The 15,595-nt window shown below is 42.0% G+C and overlaps 2 protein-coding genes across 2 annotated transcripts in view; both read left to right on the top strand.

Moving 5' to 3' along the window:
• Positions 1–9,026, top strand: part of fam214a (family with sequence similarity 214 member A) — a 38,616-nt gene extending 29,590 nt beyond the window's left edge. The window contains exons 4-12 of the mRNA XM_034680206.1: positions 43–168; positions 438–2,286; positions 4,282–4,407; positions 5,210–5,298; positions 6,358–6,454; positions 6,753–6,911; positions 7,080–7,148; positions 7,490–7,689; positions 7,801–9,026. Of these exons, the coding sequence (XP_034536097.1) occupies positions 43–168; positions 438–2,286; positions 4,282–4,407; positions 5,210–5,298; positions 6,358–6,454; positions 6,753–6,911; positions 7,080–7,148; positions 7,490–7,689; positions 7,801–7,954 (2,869 nt within the window). The 3' untranslated portion in view covers positions 7,955–9,026. The remainder of the gene's footprint in view (positions 1–42; positions 169–437; positions 2,287–4,281; positions 4,408–5,209; positions 5,299–6,357; positions 6,455–6,752; positions 6,912–7,079; positions 7,149–7,489; positions 7,690–7,800) is intronic.
• Positions 9,027–10,772: 1,746 nt separating this feature from the next.
• LOC117810377 (cAMP-regulated phosphoprotein 19-like) lies at positions 10,773–14,964 on the top strand. The gene is made up of 3 exons (XM_034680196.1): positions 10,773–10,976; positions 11,975–12,097; positions 13,288–14,964. Exons 1-3 carry the CDS (start codon positions 10,920–10,922, stop codon positions 13,456–13,458), a joined length of 351 nt encoding a protein of 116 aa, XP_034536087.1. The 5' UTR covers positions 10,773–10,919; the 3' UTR covers positions 13,459–14,964.
• Positions 14,965–15,595: the final 631 nt, after the last annotated feature.

Here is a 15,595-nt window from a genome sequence, read left to right as displayed (position 1 = left end):
CTGGCACATTTCCACCTCTTTCTTTATGACTGTTTTTAACAGAAGCGGCGATCGCTTCATTGAGGAGAAGACCCTGCTGTTGGCTGTTCGCTCCTACGTCTTCTTCTCCCAGCTCAGCGCCTGGCTCAGCGCCTCTCATGGCATCGTCCCCAGAAACATCCTGTACAGGTCAGACATAACACTCACTCAAGACTTTGACACCAGTGGGCTGAATATTTTTCACTGAGGAATATTGAAGCTCTAAGAAACCTGATCCTAAGTTATGCTGTTTTCAGATTTATATGGAGGTATAAATCTTGTGTACTGTGCTGTTTTGAAAATTAAATTAGAGGAGGTAAAACTGAATTGCTTGAGGCTCTGACATTTCCTCCATATTTTACCGTATGATTGTATTGATGTGATGTGAAATGAATCTCCTCTCTTTCTCTGTCAAACAGAATCAGTGCTGCTGATGAGGAGCTGGTGTGGCAGTTTTCCCAGCCACCGTCAGAGCACATCTTCCCCGTCCCCAATGTATCCCAGAGTGTTGCGCTTCAGGTTCGTGTCCAGTCACTCCCCCGCCAACCCACCTACCCAACCCTGGCCTGCAGCATCCACACCGGCCTGCCTCCACTTTATAGCAAGACCACCAGCCTCAGCCCGAACTTCAACACCCACGGTGGTCTGCCTACCTTCAAAAAGAGCCTGGACCCCAGCAAGGACAGCCTCCTTCACAACTCTAACATGTTCAGCAAAAGCTCAAACTCCATGTCCGGCCTCGTCCTCAATGGGTTACCCATTCCTAATCTCCCCATCAACAACATCCCCATAAACAGCCTTCCACACACTGCAGTGCCACATCCTTACAGCAAGAAGGGCCAGGAGCCATCTGAAGACCACACATATCAGAACGGAGAGCTCCCGCAGGTCAGCATCCCCCAACGTCAGGGCTCCCCGCTTTTCCACAGATCCTCCCACTCCCCCACGCCCTCCCGCTCCCACTCTCCCTCTCCACTTCCCTCAAGTAAAGCAGGAAAGTGGCTGTACTCGGCTCTCAATGGTTCATCTGATTCCACACAAGTCGAGGACTATGGGTGTGGCACCAACAGCAGCGATAGGTCAAAGGGGCCCATCCCTGAGCCACTGAGAGCATTTAAGACTTTCTCCTTGGCTGAGCCGCCTCGCTGCCCCTCCCCGAGGCCCTCTGGGTCAGAGACGAACCCCCTGATTGGCTCGTTGCTGCAGGAGAGGCAGGAAGTTATTGCCCGCATCGCACAGAGGCTCAACTTCTGCGACCCCACGGCACCGCCACTCCCTCCCGGCCTTTTTGCTTCTGACAACCCTCCCAAAGCCATGTGGGGCAGTAACCATGAGGACATAACTGCCAGTAAGACCAAAGAGCCTGAGGTTCCGCCCTATGAGTGTGTGGGACGTGTTTGGCCCAGTCCATTTAGCACACCTGTGACTGATACTTCGTACAGCAAACAGGAGTGCTCTTCTCCCAAACCTGCAGTCTGCAGGAAACTGAAAATGACAGAGACAAGAGACGTTGAGGAGGAGAGGAAAGGAGCGAAAGAGAGAGTGAAAGAGAAGGAGAGGGAGAGAGACAGCTCTCTGATTGCCCAGGCGGTTCAAGACATTACTAGACTTATCCAGGAGAGACTGTCTGTCCCCTCTCTGTCTCCCAGGCACAGCAGGAGTGGCAGCCCTCTGCACCAAATGCACACAACAACAGTCACACACACGGTCCGCACATACTCACACGCTCCACACAGCCCACAAGCCTCACACACTGCCACAAACGGCTACTCCAACGGCCACATACCAAGCCACGAACCTCACAGAGGCAGCACGCACACCGCTGCCACACACGCTCCCATTTGCACAGACAAGCCCCGAGTTGATCCGGGGACCGAATGCCATTCAGCCCGGGCCCAAAATGGTGCTCACTTTACACTTGAAGAACCCTCATTTAAAGGCCAGTCCCACCTCCAGGCTGGTCAGTGTTTACGACCCCCCCCACAGGAAAAACTCAGAGTCAGGACACCCAGCAGCCATGAACCCCCCTTGGCCCCCTCTAACCTTGAGAACAGCCCAAGGAATGGACACATATTTAGTTGGACTTTCAGTGATGCCAGCCCAGCTGTGAAGTGTCACATAAGCCACAGTCACAGCAAGCCTCAGCACCAGACGCAGACATGTGCACCTGCCCAGGCCTCTTCCCCACAGGATGAGAACGTGGCACCCTCAGAGTCTGGATGCTCCAGCACCACCAGTCCAGACATGACCCCCCCTTCCTCTGTCCTGGTAAGGGACTCTTCATAATGTCAAATAATGTTTGAAATTGGTAGCCTATATGCACTGGAAAAAATGCCCATCCAAAAACAAGAAAAAAAACTTTTACCTTGAAATAAGCAAAAAAAACTGCCAATAGAACAAGTAAAAATTTGCTTGGTAAGATTTCTTAAAATAAGATGTAATATTTAGAAAACTGTGATCTTAAAATTAGTAGGGAAAACTTATTTTAAGCAATATTTTAGCAGTATTTTAAAGCTTAGTGTCTCAGAATAAGCCAGGAATTCTAACAATTAGTAGATAAGATTTTTGCACTAATAAATTTCATGTCAACTTCTTCATTTGAGATATATTCACCTTAATTTGAGTTGTATTATAGCGGCACTTCTCTAGGTTTAAGACCATCAAGATTATACGTCTTCTACAAATAAGATCTCAGCTTGAAAAATGTATGAAATGTAAAATAAACCTTGTTTCTTCTAAATTACAACTCAAACAAGATCATTTCAAGATTGTTTGACTTAACAAGATATTTAAGATTTATTGTCTTAATACAAGTTCCTCTATCTTGCTCAAATGTTACTTGCTAAGTAAATGTATCTTAAATTAAGTGGGATAAGACATTTTGACTAAAAATAAGACAATCTCACTTGGTTTGATTTTGAGTTTTGCTCTGTCCAAAGGTAACAAATCCTCCCTCCCATTGTTAGCTCTTGAGCTCATAATTAACCCATTATATCTCTTTTGGTTATCTTTAATTACTCTGCAGTGGTTTGAAGAAAGATTATGCGAGGAACAGGTTTTTTCCTAGGAGCAATGACGTCTCAGAGTTTCTGTGCTAAGCTAGGCTGAGCTAATCCCCAGCCGGCAATAGCAACATATTTAAAGTACAGTTAGACAGGGCATAAAATTTACTTTTTACATCATCTGCCATTGGCTAGTGACCTCCAAAAATGTTTCTGGCCAAAAATATTTTGTTCACCGGCCAAATAAAAAAATCATGCCTTATTTGATAATAAAAAAATAATTACCATACGTTTTTATTATGACAATCCAACTTAAGCATCACTTAAAGAATACCGTTATGTACAGATAAAATCAGATTATTGCTATTTTATTGCATGCATCATCATGCATTAGAAATATTCAAAAGAGCAACCTTTTACATTGACTGAGTGAGCCAAATGTCTGTCTCACAGCTTTAACAGGAACGTCTTTAACTTGATCGTCTCCTGCCTCTTTGTTTATCCTTTTTGTTTGTGGTGGCTTCACGCTGGGAATGTGTCACCACATCTTCCTCAAAACGCTCTTCCCGCCGCGCTACTTCAAGCAAAGGGAATGAATAGAACTCCAGTAGCTGACCACACGCCATTCCCGACGTCCCAAATCACAACACAAGTACAGCGCACCGCAAGGGTCAAAATAGCCTGACAGTCAGCAGAAATGAGCGAAAGCATGAAAAAAAAAACCTCACATGCAATACAAAATTTTCCATCGACCACTGGTGGGTGTGTGTTTTCGTTTTACATGCCAAACAAATTTTTTACCTGCCAGTGGCGCTTAGCGGGTGTTAATTTTACGCCCTGCAGTAAGAGTGATATCTATCATCTAACTCTGGAAAGAGTGAAAATAGAAGTATAACTAAAGTGAAGTGATGTATTAAGGGAATCATTTTTAAATATGTGGAACTATTTTTTATTTCAGTTACATTTTAAAACTTGAATTAACACCCATATGGCATTGTTATTGTTATAATTATTGAAAACAAATCCGCAAAAAATATATATCCTGACACTTATAACTCCCAGAGTAACAATAGATATCTCCAACTGGAAGAAACCTCCTCAATAATACACACTGCTCAGTTTATATTGACCTGTCAGGATCATGAACCATCGGAGTGCGGATGAAGATGGCTATGATTTATTGAAAACATGACATCATATATATTTAACCTTTCCCAGTTTACTTTCAATATTTCAATCTCTCTCCATCTCTCTGCTCCAGCGAGCCCACAGCCCCTCCCCCCTGCGTCCCTGCAACAGCTGGAAGAAACACAATCGCCACTCATTAGACGCCACAGCAACCAAGGCCTTCCACCCCTGCACAGGCCTGCCTCTGCTCTCCAGTCCTGTAAGTAAGGAAAACACACACAAACACACACACTCTCACATAATCATCTACATGGTGTAACTGGCCGTCATTGTCAGTTCCTGCTTTGTGCATTTGTTAAGATTTCACACGGCAGGCTCACAGGCACACTGTAACAGTCACTGGCTCAGTCCCTGCCTGTGTCAGTGCAGCTGTGTTTATCATAACACCACACTCGCTCCCCTTTTATTTAACGCCATCCCGAGCGTTACTCACAGTACTTTCACCGGCGTAAGAAGTGGGCCTGTGAATGTTTGCAGTAAAGGGACTTTGAAATATCTGGCAGGTGTTTTTACTGCCGCCTGGCCACTGAGTTGTTGCTAAGGTTAATGTACACAGGAATACGCACACACATACAAACAGACGGCAAGTGAGTAAGGCACGTGAGTCATCCGTGCCTCATCAGTGAGTTGTTTTACAGAGTTAGTCAGATCACCACACTCCCAGATCATTGTTGCTTCCTGTCCTATGAACAGTCACACATGAACATAGACACGGTGTCACCAACACACAAAATCACATGATGTCACATTGTGATGCGCACGTGTAGACCTAATTTGCTATTTAAAGCTCTTACATTGTGTATTTTAGTTGGGAATATATCATTTTTAAGTTAGATTCAAAGCTTATACCTCCGGGCATTATAAAAGTAGGTTTTTAAAAAGTGTATACTTGAAATTTGTGCGCCAGAATTTCCAACAACATATATGTCATTGTTTGAGCTTTAACATGTGATACAGTGACAGTAGCTCTGTGTAAATCATGTCATGTGTGTGTGTTGCAGGTTCCTCAGAGGAAAAATCAAACAGGCTACTTTGACCTGGACACCTCTCTGGCTGGCTGTAAGGGTTTGCCTTGGGCCTCTGGGAAAAGGTACATATTTCCTCACCTGGGATCTGTGTGTCACTGTAGTTCATCAGAGTTTGTTCACAAAAAAAAAAAGAACTGTCCGGACACTTTCACAGCTTCAGTGCAGTCCACGCAACTGTCAAAAGGACAAAGATTTTTTTCTTCTTTCAGTTGCCTCCCACATCATCTGTTCGTTGTAGTGCCATCTGGATAAAGTAACTCATATTCTGCATCATCATTTTAAAAACCTGTTTGTTTTCTCACTTTGAAACTTTTCAGCTGTTACTGTGTGTTAGTGCCAGCAAGGCAAACTTTGTTTTGATGGCTTTGTGTTGTCCTTTTTGTTAGCTTCCCACCAGTATTGATCAAGCCATCCACAGTCATCAGATTATATAAGGAAGATTACCATATTCCATTCCTAGCACTCTAGTAAACCTGGATCAGCAACAGGTTTTTGAAGTATTGTCTGCGTGCTGAGGGAACACACAATGAGCGTGTTGTTCTGAACGGTGTGGTTAGGTCAGCACCGTTCTGTCGACTCTTCCTCTCACGCTGCCACCTGCTGAAGCTCTGCTGTACTGTGACTGCATCCACAATCACACACACATTTTCCTCAAAATGGTAGACACAGCTGAATTGGCTTTAGATACACAGAGCTTCATGGCACTGCCTACACACAGCAGGCGTAGGTGGCAACTCAGTGCTGCTTTAGACAAAGCAGATGTTGCAAGATTTTGAGTCTTTGAGGTGGAAATTTTGAAATTATGGTCAATTTAGGCCTTCTTCATTGTTCCATATAAATTTGGGTCATTAAAAATACATGTCATTAATGATTTTTATCTATCCAGTGTGACACAGTCGCTGTTTTTCTGCCTGGTCTCGTATTTTTATTGACTAAGTTGTGATGTTGGAACATTTGAAGGTTGTCTGTTTAAACACGCTAAAGGTCTGAGGTCATTTTATCCCCCTGGACTCAGAGCTGTTCATACATCCCAAGAATGTTTGTTACATAAACATCTGAAGATGCCCTTATCTGAAACAAATTCATCAGTGTGTGTTTGTGTGTGTTTTTTAACCCTTTAGGGTGTGCCCAAAGAGAGAGGGCTACACAGATGAGTCACAACAGCTGTTCAGTGCCAGCGCTCCCCCTGCCAGTCTCAGTCTGCTGGGAAACTTTGAGGTAAACACACTCAGAATCATGTAGTTTTTTCACCAGTCTATTAATAGTTTATTTTTTTTTCATGCCATTTCAGTCCTTTCAAAATTAAAAGGAACAAAATGTTCACAAAGGAAAATGAACTCTTCAAAATCTGGACAAAGAATTACCTTGCAGATTGTTTGTTTTTAGTGGCTTACTTTGTGATTCCCAAAATATTCCCAAACTACTTTGCTCACTGGATTGTTGTCTGCCTGTATTATAAAAAATCAAAATCAATTGTGTTGACTGTTTTTAAAAAATGAGCTCTTCTTCCCTCTAGGAGTGTGTGCTGAATTATCGCCTGGAGCCTTTAGGGTTAGTGGAGGGTTTCGAGGCAGAGGTTGGGGCCAGTGGGTCCTTCTGCCCCAGTCACCTGACCTTACCTGTGGACGTGTCATTCTACAGTGTCTCTGATGACAACGCGCCATCACCTTACATGGTAACATCACTTTTTTTCTCAGTTAGTTCATCTATAATTCACATTTCCTCACAGTCTGTATGACAAATCCTTGAGAAAGCTGTCCTTGTTTGTGAGTGGACTACATGTAGGCTGACTACCTTTGTATGCCTGCTTGTGACACATTGCTTTGAATGTGTTTCCTCACAGGGTGTGATAAACCTGGAGTCCCTTGGTAAAAGGGGCTACCGTGTACCTCCATCAGGAACCATTCAAGTGGTAAGGAAACACTTTAAATGTAGAAATGTTCTTTTGTTTTGTAGTTCTTGAGATAGCTGCATCATTTTGTACACATGGCTGTGAACAAAGAGCAAATGGCACAAGAAGGAAAGGGAGACCCCTAGTGGTTGTAATAGGAATCGTATCACTACATGCAAACTAAAGGACAGGTTTTAAATTGATCTAAGCTGATTTTACATTTCAATAAGAAAGGCATGTCCTCTATATACGTAAATGAAGTTGGATGTTCACTATGTATTACATACAGCTTCTCAGGTTCTGTTGTGTCTATGAAGATGGTCGAAATCTGTCTTAATCCTCCCATGCCTTCCTGTTCTCAGACCTTATTCAACCCAAACAAGACGGTGGTGAAGATGTTTGTTGTGATGTACGACCTAAGAGCCATGCCAGCTGGACACCAGACCTTCTTACGCCAGAGGACCTTCTCTGTTCCTGTCCGCCGTGACGCAAACAATCAGACCAGCAGGAAGCCCCTCTCCCTTAGCCATGGGCGCACCTTACGCTACCTCGTTCACCTGAGGTCAGTTGGCTGTTATGTCAATTTTTAATTGTTATTAGCTCCTCAACTGGACAGTATCTAGAGGTAACATTTCCTTCCTTTACACATGTCTCCCTCTCCGATTAAATCCAGGTTCCAGAGCTCTAAGTCTGGGAAGATCTACCTCCACAGGGACATCCGTTTGCTGTTTTCTAGGAAGTCCATGGAGGTGGACAGCGGTGCTGCCTACGAGCTCCAGTCCTTCACAGAGTCTCCCATGGACCCACCGTTCTCTCCTCGCTGCTGAGGACAGACACCCTCACTCCCTCCACCCGGCAGGCTGGGACTGAATCTTCAATCACACTTCAATGCCAGCGATAGACTCTTACTCAGCCCATGGTTAGCTGAAAGGCTCTAAAAGAGCAGAGACTTAAGGACAGCAGTCAACAAGACTCATCTGGCCTGTGCCCAAAATCTTCTGTTTCATCCTTTCTGTCACTCAGAACTGACAGAGGTCGAGCTAAGAAGCTGGGAGACTCGTCAGAATTGAACCTTGTACTCTGCTGAGATCAGAGTGGTTTGGGTCAAGAGTCAGACAGTAATGCTTCAGATCCTGTTCTCCTGGTGAAGAAGACCAGATATGATAGGAACTATTTTTCCTGTGTGTGTCCGCTCCAGCGTCTGGCAGGAGAGTAGAGACCAGTGATTATCTACAAAACCAGTTAAACCCCTCAAATTCATCAAATTACTAATTGGAAGTCTTTTAGACATCATAAATAAATGCTCAATCTCAATTTATTTATAAATGCAATACAATGCCCTTTAATGGCAAAGTATTAAGTATTAAATCTTTGAAGATTTCATTGATTGAACTGAACATGAAGTCAGATCTGACCCTGTGATTCCTGAGGTCGGAGCAGAGGGAGTGTGTATGGAAGACGAAGACTGTGGTGCAGCGCCATGCCCTCGTCCAAAAAAAGGACACACCATGGACCACTAAAGAAGTCGAACAAGCAATCAAGCTAGATTCATCTGAACGCATCATAGCAGAACATCAGAAGTGCACTGTGGATCTTTTTTTCCTCATTATAACTGGAAACAGAAAATAGTAATATTCTAATACTTTTGTACTGTTACAGAACCACTTTATTGGAAGTGTTGCAATAGGAAGAGTAACCTTAGTTTAGTGTTTACACATTCACTCTCAGTTTACTTAACCATCAGTTTATTTAATATTTAAATTAATATTTCAGTTACTACTTGTGACGTCTGTCATGCTAAGATGATGTAGTGCAAACTGTATATCATAGTATGTATTTTTGACATTAATATTCAAATCTGGAAAAAAATATATATCTTCTAAAGCAATCTGGCAAGCTTCTCTGTCTCTTTGTGGTATTGTTTTTCCCATCATGTTTCTTGTTCCATCACTACATCTTCACAGAGCCACACCTGAGGGAAATAAAGAAGGGACAAAACACCATGCACAAACATCACACCTTCTCTCTGAGAGGTACACAAGTTCTCCATGGACTGTAAGAAAAGTTACAAATAAGGAATCTGCAATTATTATATAAACTTCACACCCATTACATTCTATTGATAGCCTTAATACAAAATCCTATATATGCACTCATTTGAGATAGATCACAGCATTAAAAGTAGTCCAGTTTTGCATAGTATGTTGTTATTTTACACATGCACTGTGCTCCTCAATGTACATAGGAACATGGTGCATTTAAGATACATATGATTAAAAGCAAACAAATGCTGTATTGACCAAAGTCCTAGACCAACTTTCATCAACAGATAACAAACATAAAGGTTATTTCCTATTCAATCTGATTACAAACTACAAAAATACAGAAAATAACAGAGGGGCTAAAAACAGTAATGATAGATTTAGAAGTTGGAATTCAGAAGTCAAAAGCTACAGTATGTCATTGTTTTAAGTGGTCAAAACAATCAAGGTGACACTCCAACAATATACATAAATCCTGAACACATTTAATTTAACAAGATGGAGGTCCCAAAGCTGTACTTCAAAAATAGAACATCTTTGTAGATGATCAAACATACAATGAAAGGAAAAAAAGCTGTAGGCCTAAATTCTGTCTGTTCCAAAATATCTCTAAATGTGTGGCAAACTCTGACAAGATTAAGCCAACGACGCAACTTTGTATTCATAGAGGAAGTTAAAAATAGCATCTATTACTGTTGTGCAACTCTGTTGCAGCTTGAAGTCAGCAGGTGTCCTGTTCAGACAGATTGTAACACCTGTAACAGCGTAACAGTTAACAGCAGCTGACGATAGTAGTGTACTATGGAAATGACACACAGGGCTGCAAATGAAATTCAATGTGTCTGTAAAGCCTCAATCATTTTAATGACACTATTGACGCTGCAGAACCTGTTTAACCCTCCTGTTATGTTAGTTTCTCAGGAACAGCAATAATGTTCCTGGGTCAACTTGACCCGGGGCATAATTGATTATCCAAAAGTGTCAAAAACCAAAAAATCCCAATAAACATTCATTTAATCTCATTATTAACTCCATTACTAACTATTTAATCAACATTTAGTAGAATGGTGTTCTTTAATTCTCACAGATCATGGTTCAATGAGGCTAACTCACTCGTTTTTTAAGAAAATTCATGTTAAACCTTTTTTAATGTACATTGGAAAGACCTAAATATTAATACAGTGGTTTTACATTACTGAAATGTTTTGTTTATTTCTTTTACATTTAGATTTTTTTTCATTTCATTAAACATTTCTTTTTAGATTTTTTAACTTTAAAATGGGTCAATTTGATGACCAGCAACATAACAGGGTTTACATGTGCATGCAGTGTTGTGATGCTTGGCTTAAAGTTTGAATCAGTGTAAGCACAGCAACCACGTTTCAGTCTTCACCACAAAACACACTGCATGAAGAAACACCACTTATATGGCGAAACAGTTGGAATAAACTGAACAGCATTTATCGTGATCCAGATTTAAGGATTATTTGGCTAAAATCTGGATTTGTGTTGCAGCACATGGGTCTAACAGCTGATCGGTATGTTACGTAATGTAAATCCGATCCCCAGCACTCTGCGCGCGTGCTGGGCAGGAGTGCCCGAACGCGGGCGCGCGTGGTGTCTCCGCATGTGACGTAGTATTACTTAGCGCGCAGGACTCGTATGGGTACGGAAAGTCAGAGAGAGGGGATTTGTGGATCACTTGTCAACTAGTGTGCAATCTCTGGTCTAGGATCTAGATAACATCGACATGTCGGGGGATAACGAAGAAACTCAAACGGCAGAGGAGACACCAATGGACGACAAGGTATTAGTGCTGCGGATTAGCAGTTTGGCATCGGCAGTTAGCACCGTTGACTTTGTTATAGCTAGCGCTACGTTACATAGCTTAGCTTCCTCACCCGCGCTCGTCATTGTTGACATAACGATTAAAGCCAGCTCCTGAGCTCAAGCTCCAACAAATAACTGTATTTGTAAAACTTCATAACGGCATTGTGTCACCTGTTAGCGGACATGTCGTTTGTTTCTTATTTAGGGATATTCCCGCTGGTTGCTATGAATGTCAGAGGTACTGCTAGCTAACATTAGCAGCATTCCTTTCGCCAAGCTAACTGTCATGACATTCACACACACTGGGAATTCTGCAACTGTTAGCTCACTTGCTAACTTTAGCTTAGCCAAACCAAAACGATTGCTGCACCGTGGCTTCAATCCTTGCTGGTTGGGCGTTTTAATTTCCTCGTTTTACGTCTGTATTTCCACCGTACCTTTGGCCGGTACGTGTACCGTAAACTACATAGCTTCCATCGGGCTGTTGCATAACGTTAGCGTAAAGAATGACAGGGTTTTTTTTACGGACGGTTAACGGCTATAGTCAACCGCTGGTGCACCACAACCCACACAACCCAGTCTAGCTCAGCTCTACAGGGGCCACTCTGTGCGTGGGCTGCAGAGCAAACCCCATCCTTTTGGTTTGATGGTGACATAAACAGGAATTCTGAACAAAAACACGGTTTATTAAGCATATACGTAGACACTAGCACAGACCGAATAGTAATTCATAAACTGACAGTATCGCGTATAGTCAGTTCTTCATTGTTTCGTTGATTTTATTTGGATTTTACAAACTTGCATTAGTAGGCGTAGGTCTGATCATATGGGTCTAACTTGGATAGATTACCGCAGTGCAATCAGCTGACAGATATTTCAGTGGGAGTCTGGAGGCACCTGATGCCTGTTCTGTCTTGATGTGCAGTATGTGGTTTGAAGCCAATCTCGTTACATCTTGCCTCTGCTTGCTTTCAGGACATCCAGGACAAGGTGATCAGTCCTGAGAAGGCTGAGGAGGCCAAGCTGATGGCCAAATACCCCAAAATGGTACATAAACCTGGAGGATCTGAACTGCTTCGTAAACACCTGACAAAAGGGGTGAGCTGTTGCTTTGTGTTTGTCTGCAAAACATGCAGGGTTTCCTCAAGGACAATGTAAATGAACTGTCACCTTTTGTTAGTGAAGTTATCTAGATGGAGGGATACTTCGAAGGGATCCTACTGAAATGTTCCATACAATGCTATTTACATCAGTCAGGACAGAGTAAATGATGAAACATCCCGTAGCATTTTACAAATCATAAAAGTGAATGAAATGTATAAAGGTGGAATCGGCTTATGTAAGCATCATCATTAGAAGCTGAACATTTCAACTTTATAAAGCTATGATTTATTGCAGAGATGTTTGACAAGTCTGTGTTTGTTTTAGCAAGGTTTGGTTCACCTCACTTGTTTTGGCACTTTGGCAACCGAGTGTTTAATAACACTGTCGCCATGTACTTATGCATGATACTTATCATTGTGATGCTAGAATGATGTGAATCATAGACTGCTGGCCAGAAAAGGGCACTCATATTTTCTTTAGAGTTTTGTTATTATAATTTGTTATGGACACCTGTTTTTTTATTTTGCCAGACTAAGTAATCAATGAAAAACCTGTTTTCCTCTCTTAAGAATGTGGAAACAGTAAGTTAACTAATGGCTTTCTGGATTCCCAAGACATAGATTGAGTTATTTATCAGCTAAAACTTCAATATAGAAATCTATACTCTTTGGTCACAATGAGCAGTTAAAAATAAAAATAAAGAAAAAAGGGAGAAAGTAAATTTACTAAGAAAAAAAAAAGTCCTGTGTGGTGTGTTAAATTCATTTTTACTTTCTTATGGTTGACATTTGTTGGTGCATCTCAACATTTGTTTGTGAATAACCTTATTGGCAGAATACTGCCACACCCACCTGAAAATTCTAGATCAAGTCACCCGGATGACTGTGTGTATTCACAATCCAAACAAAACAATGATCTGCTTATAAAGACACTAGTATCGGGCTCCTAGTGGTCAAAACTCTACAGACTACCTCTAAAAAAGACAGCAGTCTGTGCCATGAAGTCATCACTACGAATAGCCAGGTGGATTTTATAAATAAAGAAATGTATTTTAAACCAAAATCAGCAAGTCTCTGGCATACTGAAGATACTTGTAATATTTTGTTCACATTTTTGGCAACTCACGTTATTCTGTCAGTTTTCATCCTTCCTCCTTTAACAGTTGTTTCTATGCCTCTCTACAGCAAAAGTACTTTGACTCTGGAGATTACAACATGGCCAAAGCAAAGATAAAGAACAAGCCGTTGCCGACAGCTGCACCAGAGAAGACCGAGATCACAGGGGACCACATCCCCACCCCCCAGGACCTGCCCCAGAGGAAACCTTCTCTGGTAGCCAGCAAACTGGCAGGCTGATCCACGTACACATACAGCCCCTGCAGAACCCCCACCCCCCCACACTCCTTCCTTCTCCTCAACCCTAACCCTCTACACTCAAGTCTCAGAGCTGTAACATTACCTCTCCCGCCCCTCACAGTACCACCTGTTCCCTGCCTCTTCCCCCTCCCCACTATCCTGAACCCAGCCCAACAGGAAACCCACACCTAGCAGCACCCAGCAAACTGGCTAGCTGATACCTTCAACCTTTTATTTTGTTTCCATCCCATCTGGCCCTGTCTCTACTACCTCCCCCCCTTTGTTTTGTCTACTGCTACTCCCCCAAAACTTACAGCCCATTTGTCATTGTCCTCTTACTTTTCCACGTTCCTTTTTTTTTTTTGTTTCTATTTACTTCCATGTAAAGACAGGACATCAGAGTGTGAGTGTGATGTGGACTGTGACGCCTCTTTTACAACCATGTTTTGTACTGGCTGTAGAGAGGAGCGAGCAGAAGAAACTATGTCTTGTACAGTTGAAGGGCTTCAGTAAGGTCACCAGGACCCTCAGTTTGGAAGTTTGTGTAAATATATATATTTCCTTTTGTTTGGCACAGGGGCAGACGTTGGCCTTTTTAGAATGTTTTACATCAGATTTGTATCATTCACTGTATGTCCTTATTCTAAATTATGCTGTCAGTATGTTTGATCGATTGACTAAATATAGTAATCTGGAGGCCAAGCTCAGTTTTATTAACACTTCCATTGTAAATCAGGAGGGAAAGCCGTGCTAAAGGACCACACAGTGAAAGGCCAGAGTGTTATATGGAACTGCATGTGTGATGCAAAGACCATTCTTATTGAGCTCCATGATAATTCATCAAAGTGCACTGAGCACATACATTTACACAGATGCTAAAAAGCTCAGGTGCAGTTTAAACACACTGGGTTTCATCATGTACAGGGTGCATTCAAGACATCTTGAAACTTGAAAGTGACCTAGTTTTAAAAGTGACAGCAGAGTTTGAGCTGCATTGTTGAAAGTTTACACTGTATTTGTTTTGTGCAGAGCATTTTGGCCTCAAATGACAACTTAGTCCTTCTCACGCCAAAGTCTCTGGTTTAAAATAGACATGAATGAATCATCTTGCTCCAACAGAGGAGTATATGGGACCTGAGGGATAAACTCCTGTCAGTAGAGACCAGTCTTTGTGTCCTGTAATCTGTGTGACTAGACCTATTTCATGTTAAAACAATACTGGGAACAGCTTTGGTCACTGGGAACAAAAAGTGTTTGAATTCTTTTCAAACTTGGACAAAAAAATCTTCTAATCGTATAAGTTCAAGTAGTTTGATCTTTAAAAAAATGATCTTGACCATGTAAAGTGCTTTTCCAGGGTCCTAACTGACTGGATGACATTTACCTGCGATGTGGTAAATCTAAGCTAGCACTACATCCGTCTGTGCTGTGCATGTATATGGCTGCCCTGCTGTCACTTTGTGCCATTTTGTTTTGTAAATAAAATAGTTTTGCACAAATGTTCAAGTTCTGTGTCATGTGTGTTATATTGAAATTGTGTTAGAGCAGGGGTTCTCAAAGTGGGGGCCGGGAAACCCTGGGGGGTTGCCAGACACTTATTGGGGGTTGCAAGATATATATATATATATTTTTAAGTAATCTTAAATTTTGTATAATGCCTTTACTGTAAATCATTTTTTAGAAAAGTAATTAATTTAGAAATAAAACCTTGCAAATACATTTATTTTCATTATTTTCTTTAGATGAGTCCAGTAAGAGTTAAGGTTAGTTTACAGTTAATTAAAAGCATCAGTAGCAGCAATTAATTTGTAACAGCACAGGAAACACAGCCACATGTGTGTGTAGGTGACTACTTTCTGCAGACTAGCTAAATTAAGTATGAAGATACATTTAATCACTTTGTGGGAAAGTGGGGGTCGCAAGTCTTTGGCACCTATATTTTGGGGGTCGTGGGCCGAAAAGATTGGAAACCCCTGTGTTAGAGGATCTTCCAGTCGACCAAATGGTGAATACATCTGGCCAGGTAACATTTATGAAAGGACTTCACAAAATAACTCTGATGCAGAAACCGTGCCTGTTTGTCTTCTGTCCCATTTAAACTGAGTTTTTAAACTTACTGCTACTACAGAAGTGTTCC

This window comes from Notolabrus celidotus, chromosome 3, assembly GCF_009762535.1.
Source record: "Notolabrus celidotus isolate fNotCel1 chromosome 3, fNotCel1.pri, whole genome shotgun sequence".
Lineage (NCBI taxonomy): Eukaryota > Metazoa > Chordata > Actinopteri > Labriformes > Labridae > Notolabrus > Notolabrus celidotus.
This window is presented reverse-complemented; position numbering and strand designations above follow the sequence as displayed.

Excerpts from the sequence above, each read along its gene's own strand:
- LOC117810377 (XM_034680196.1), top strand. The coding sequence starts at position 10,920 with ATGTCGGGGGATAACGAAGAAACTCAAACGGCAGAGGAGACACCAATG. Across the intron at positions 10,977-11,974 it reads AGACACCAATGGACGACAAG|GACATCCAGGACAAGGTGAT; the intron begins GTATTAGTGCTG and ends GCTTGCTTTCAG. Across the intron at positions 12,098-13,287 it reads GTAAACACCTGACAAAAGGG|CAAAAGTACTTTGACTCTGG; the intron begins GTGAGCTGTTGC and ends GCCTCTCTACAG.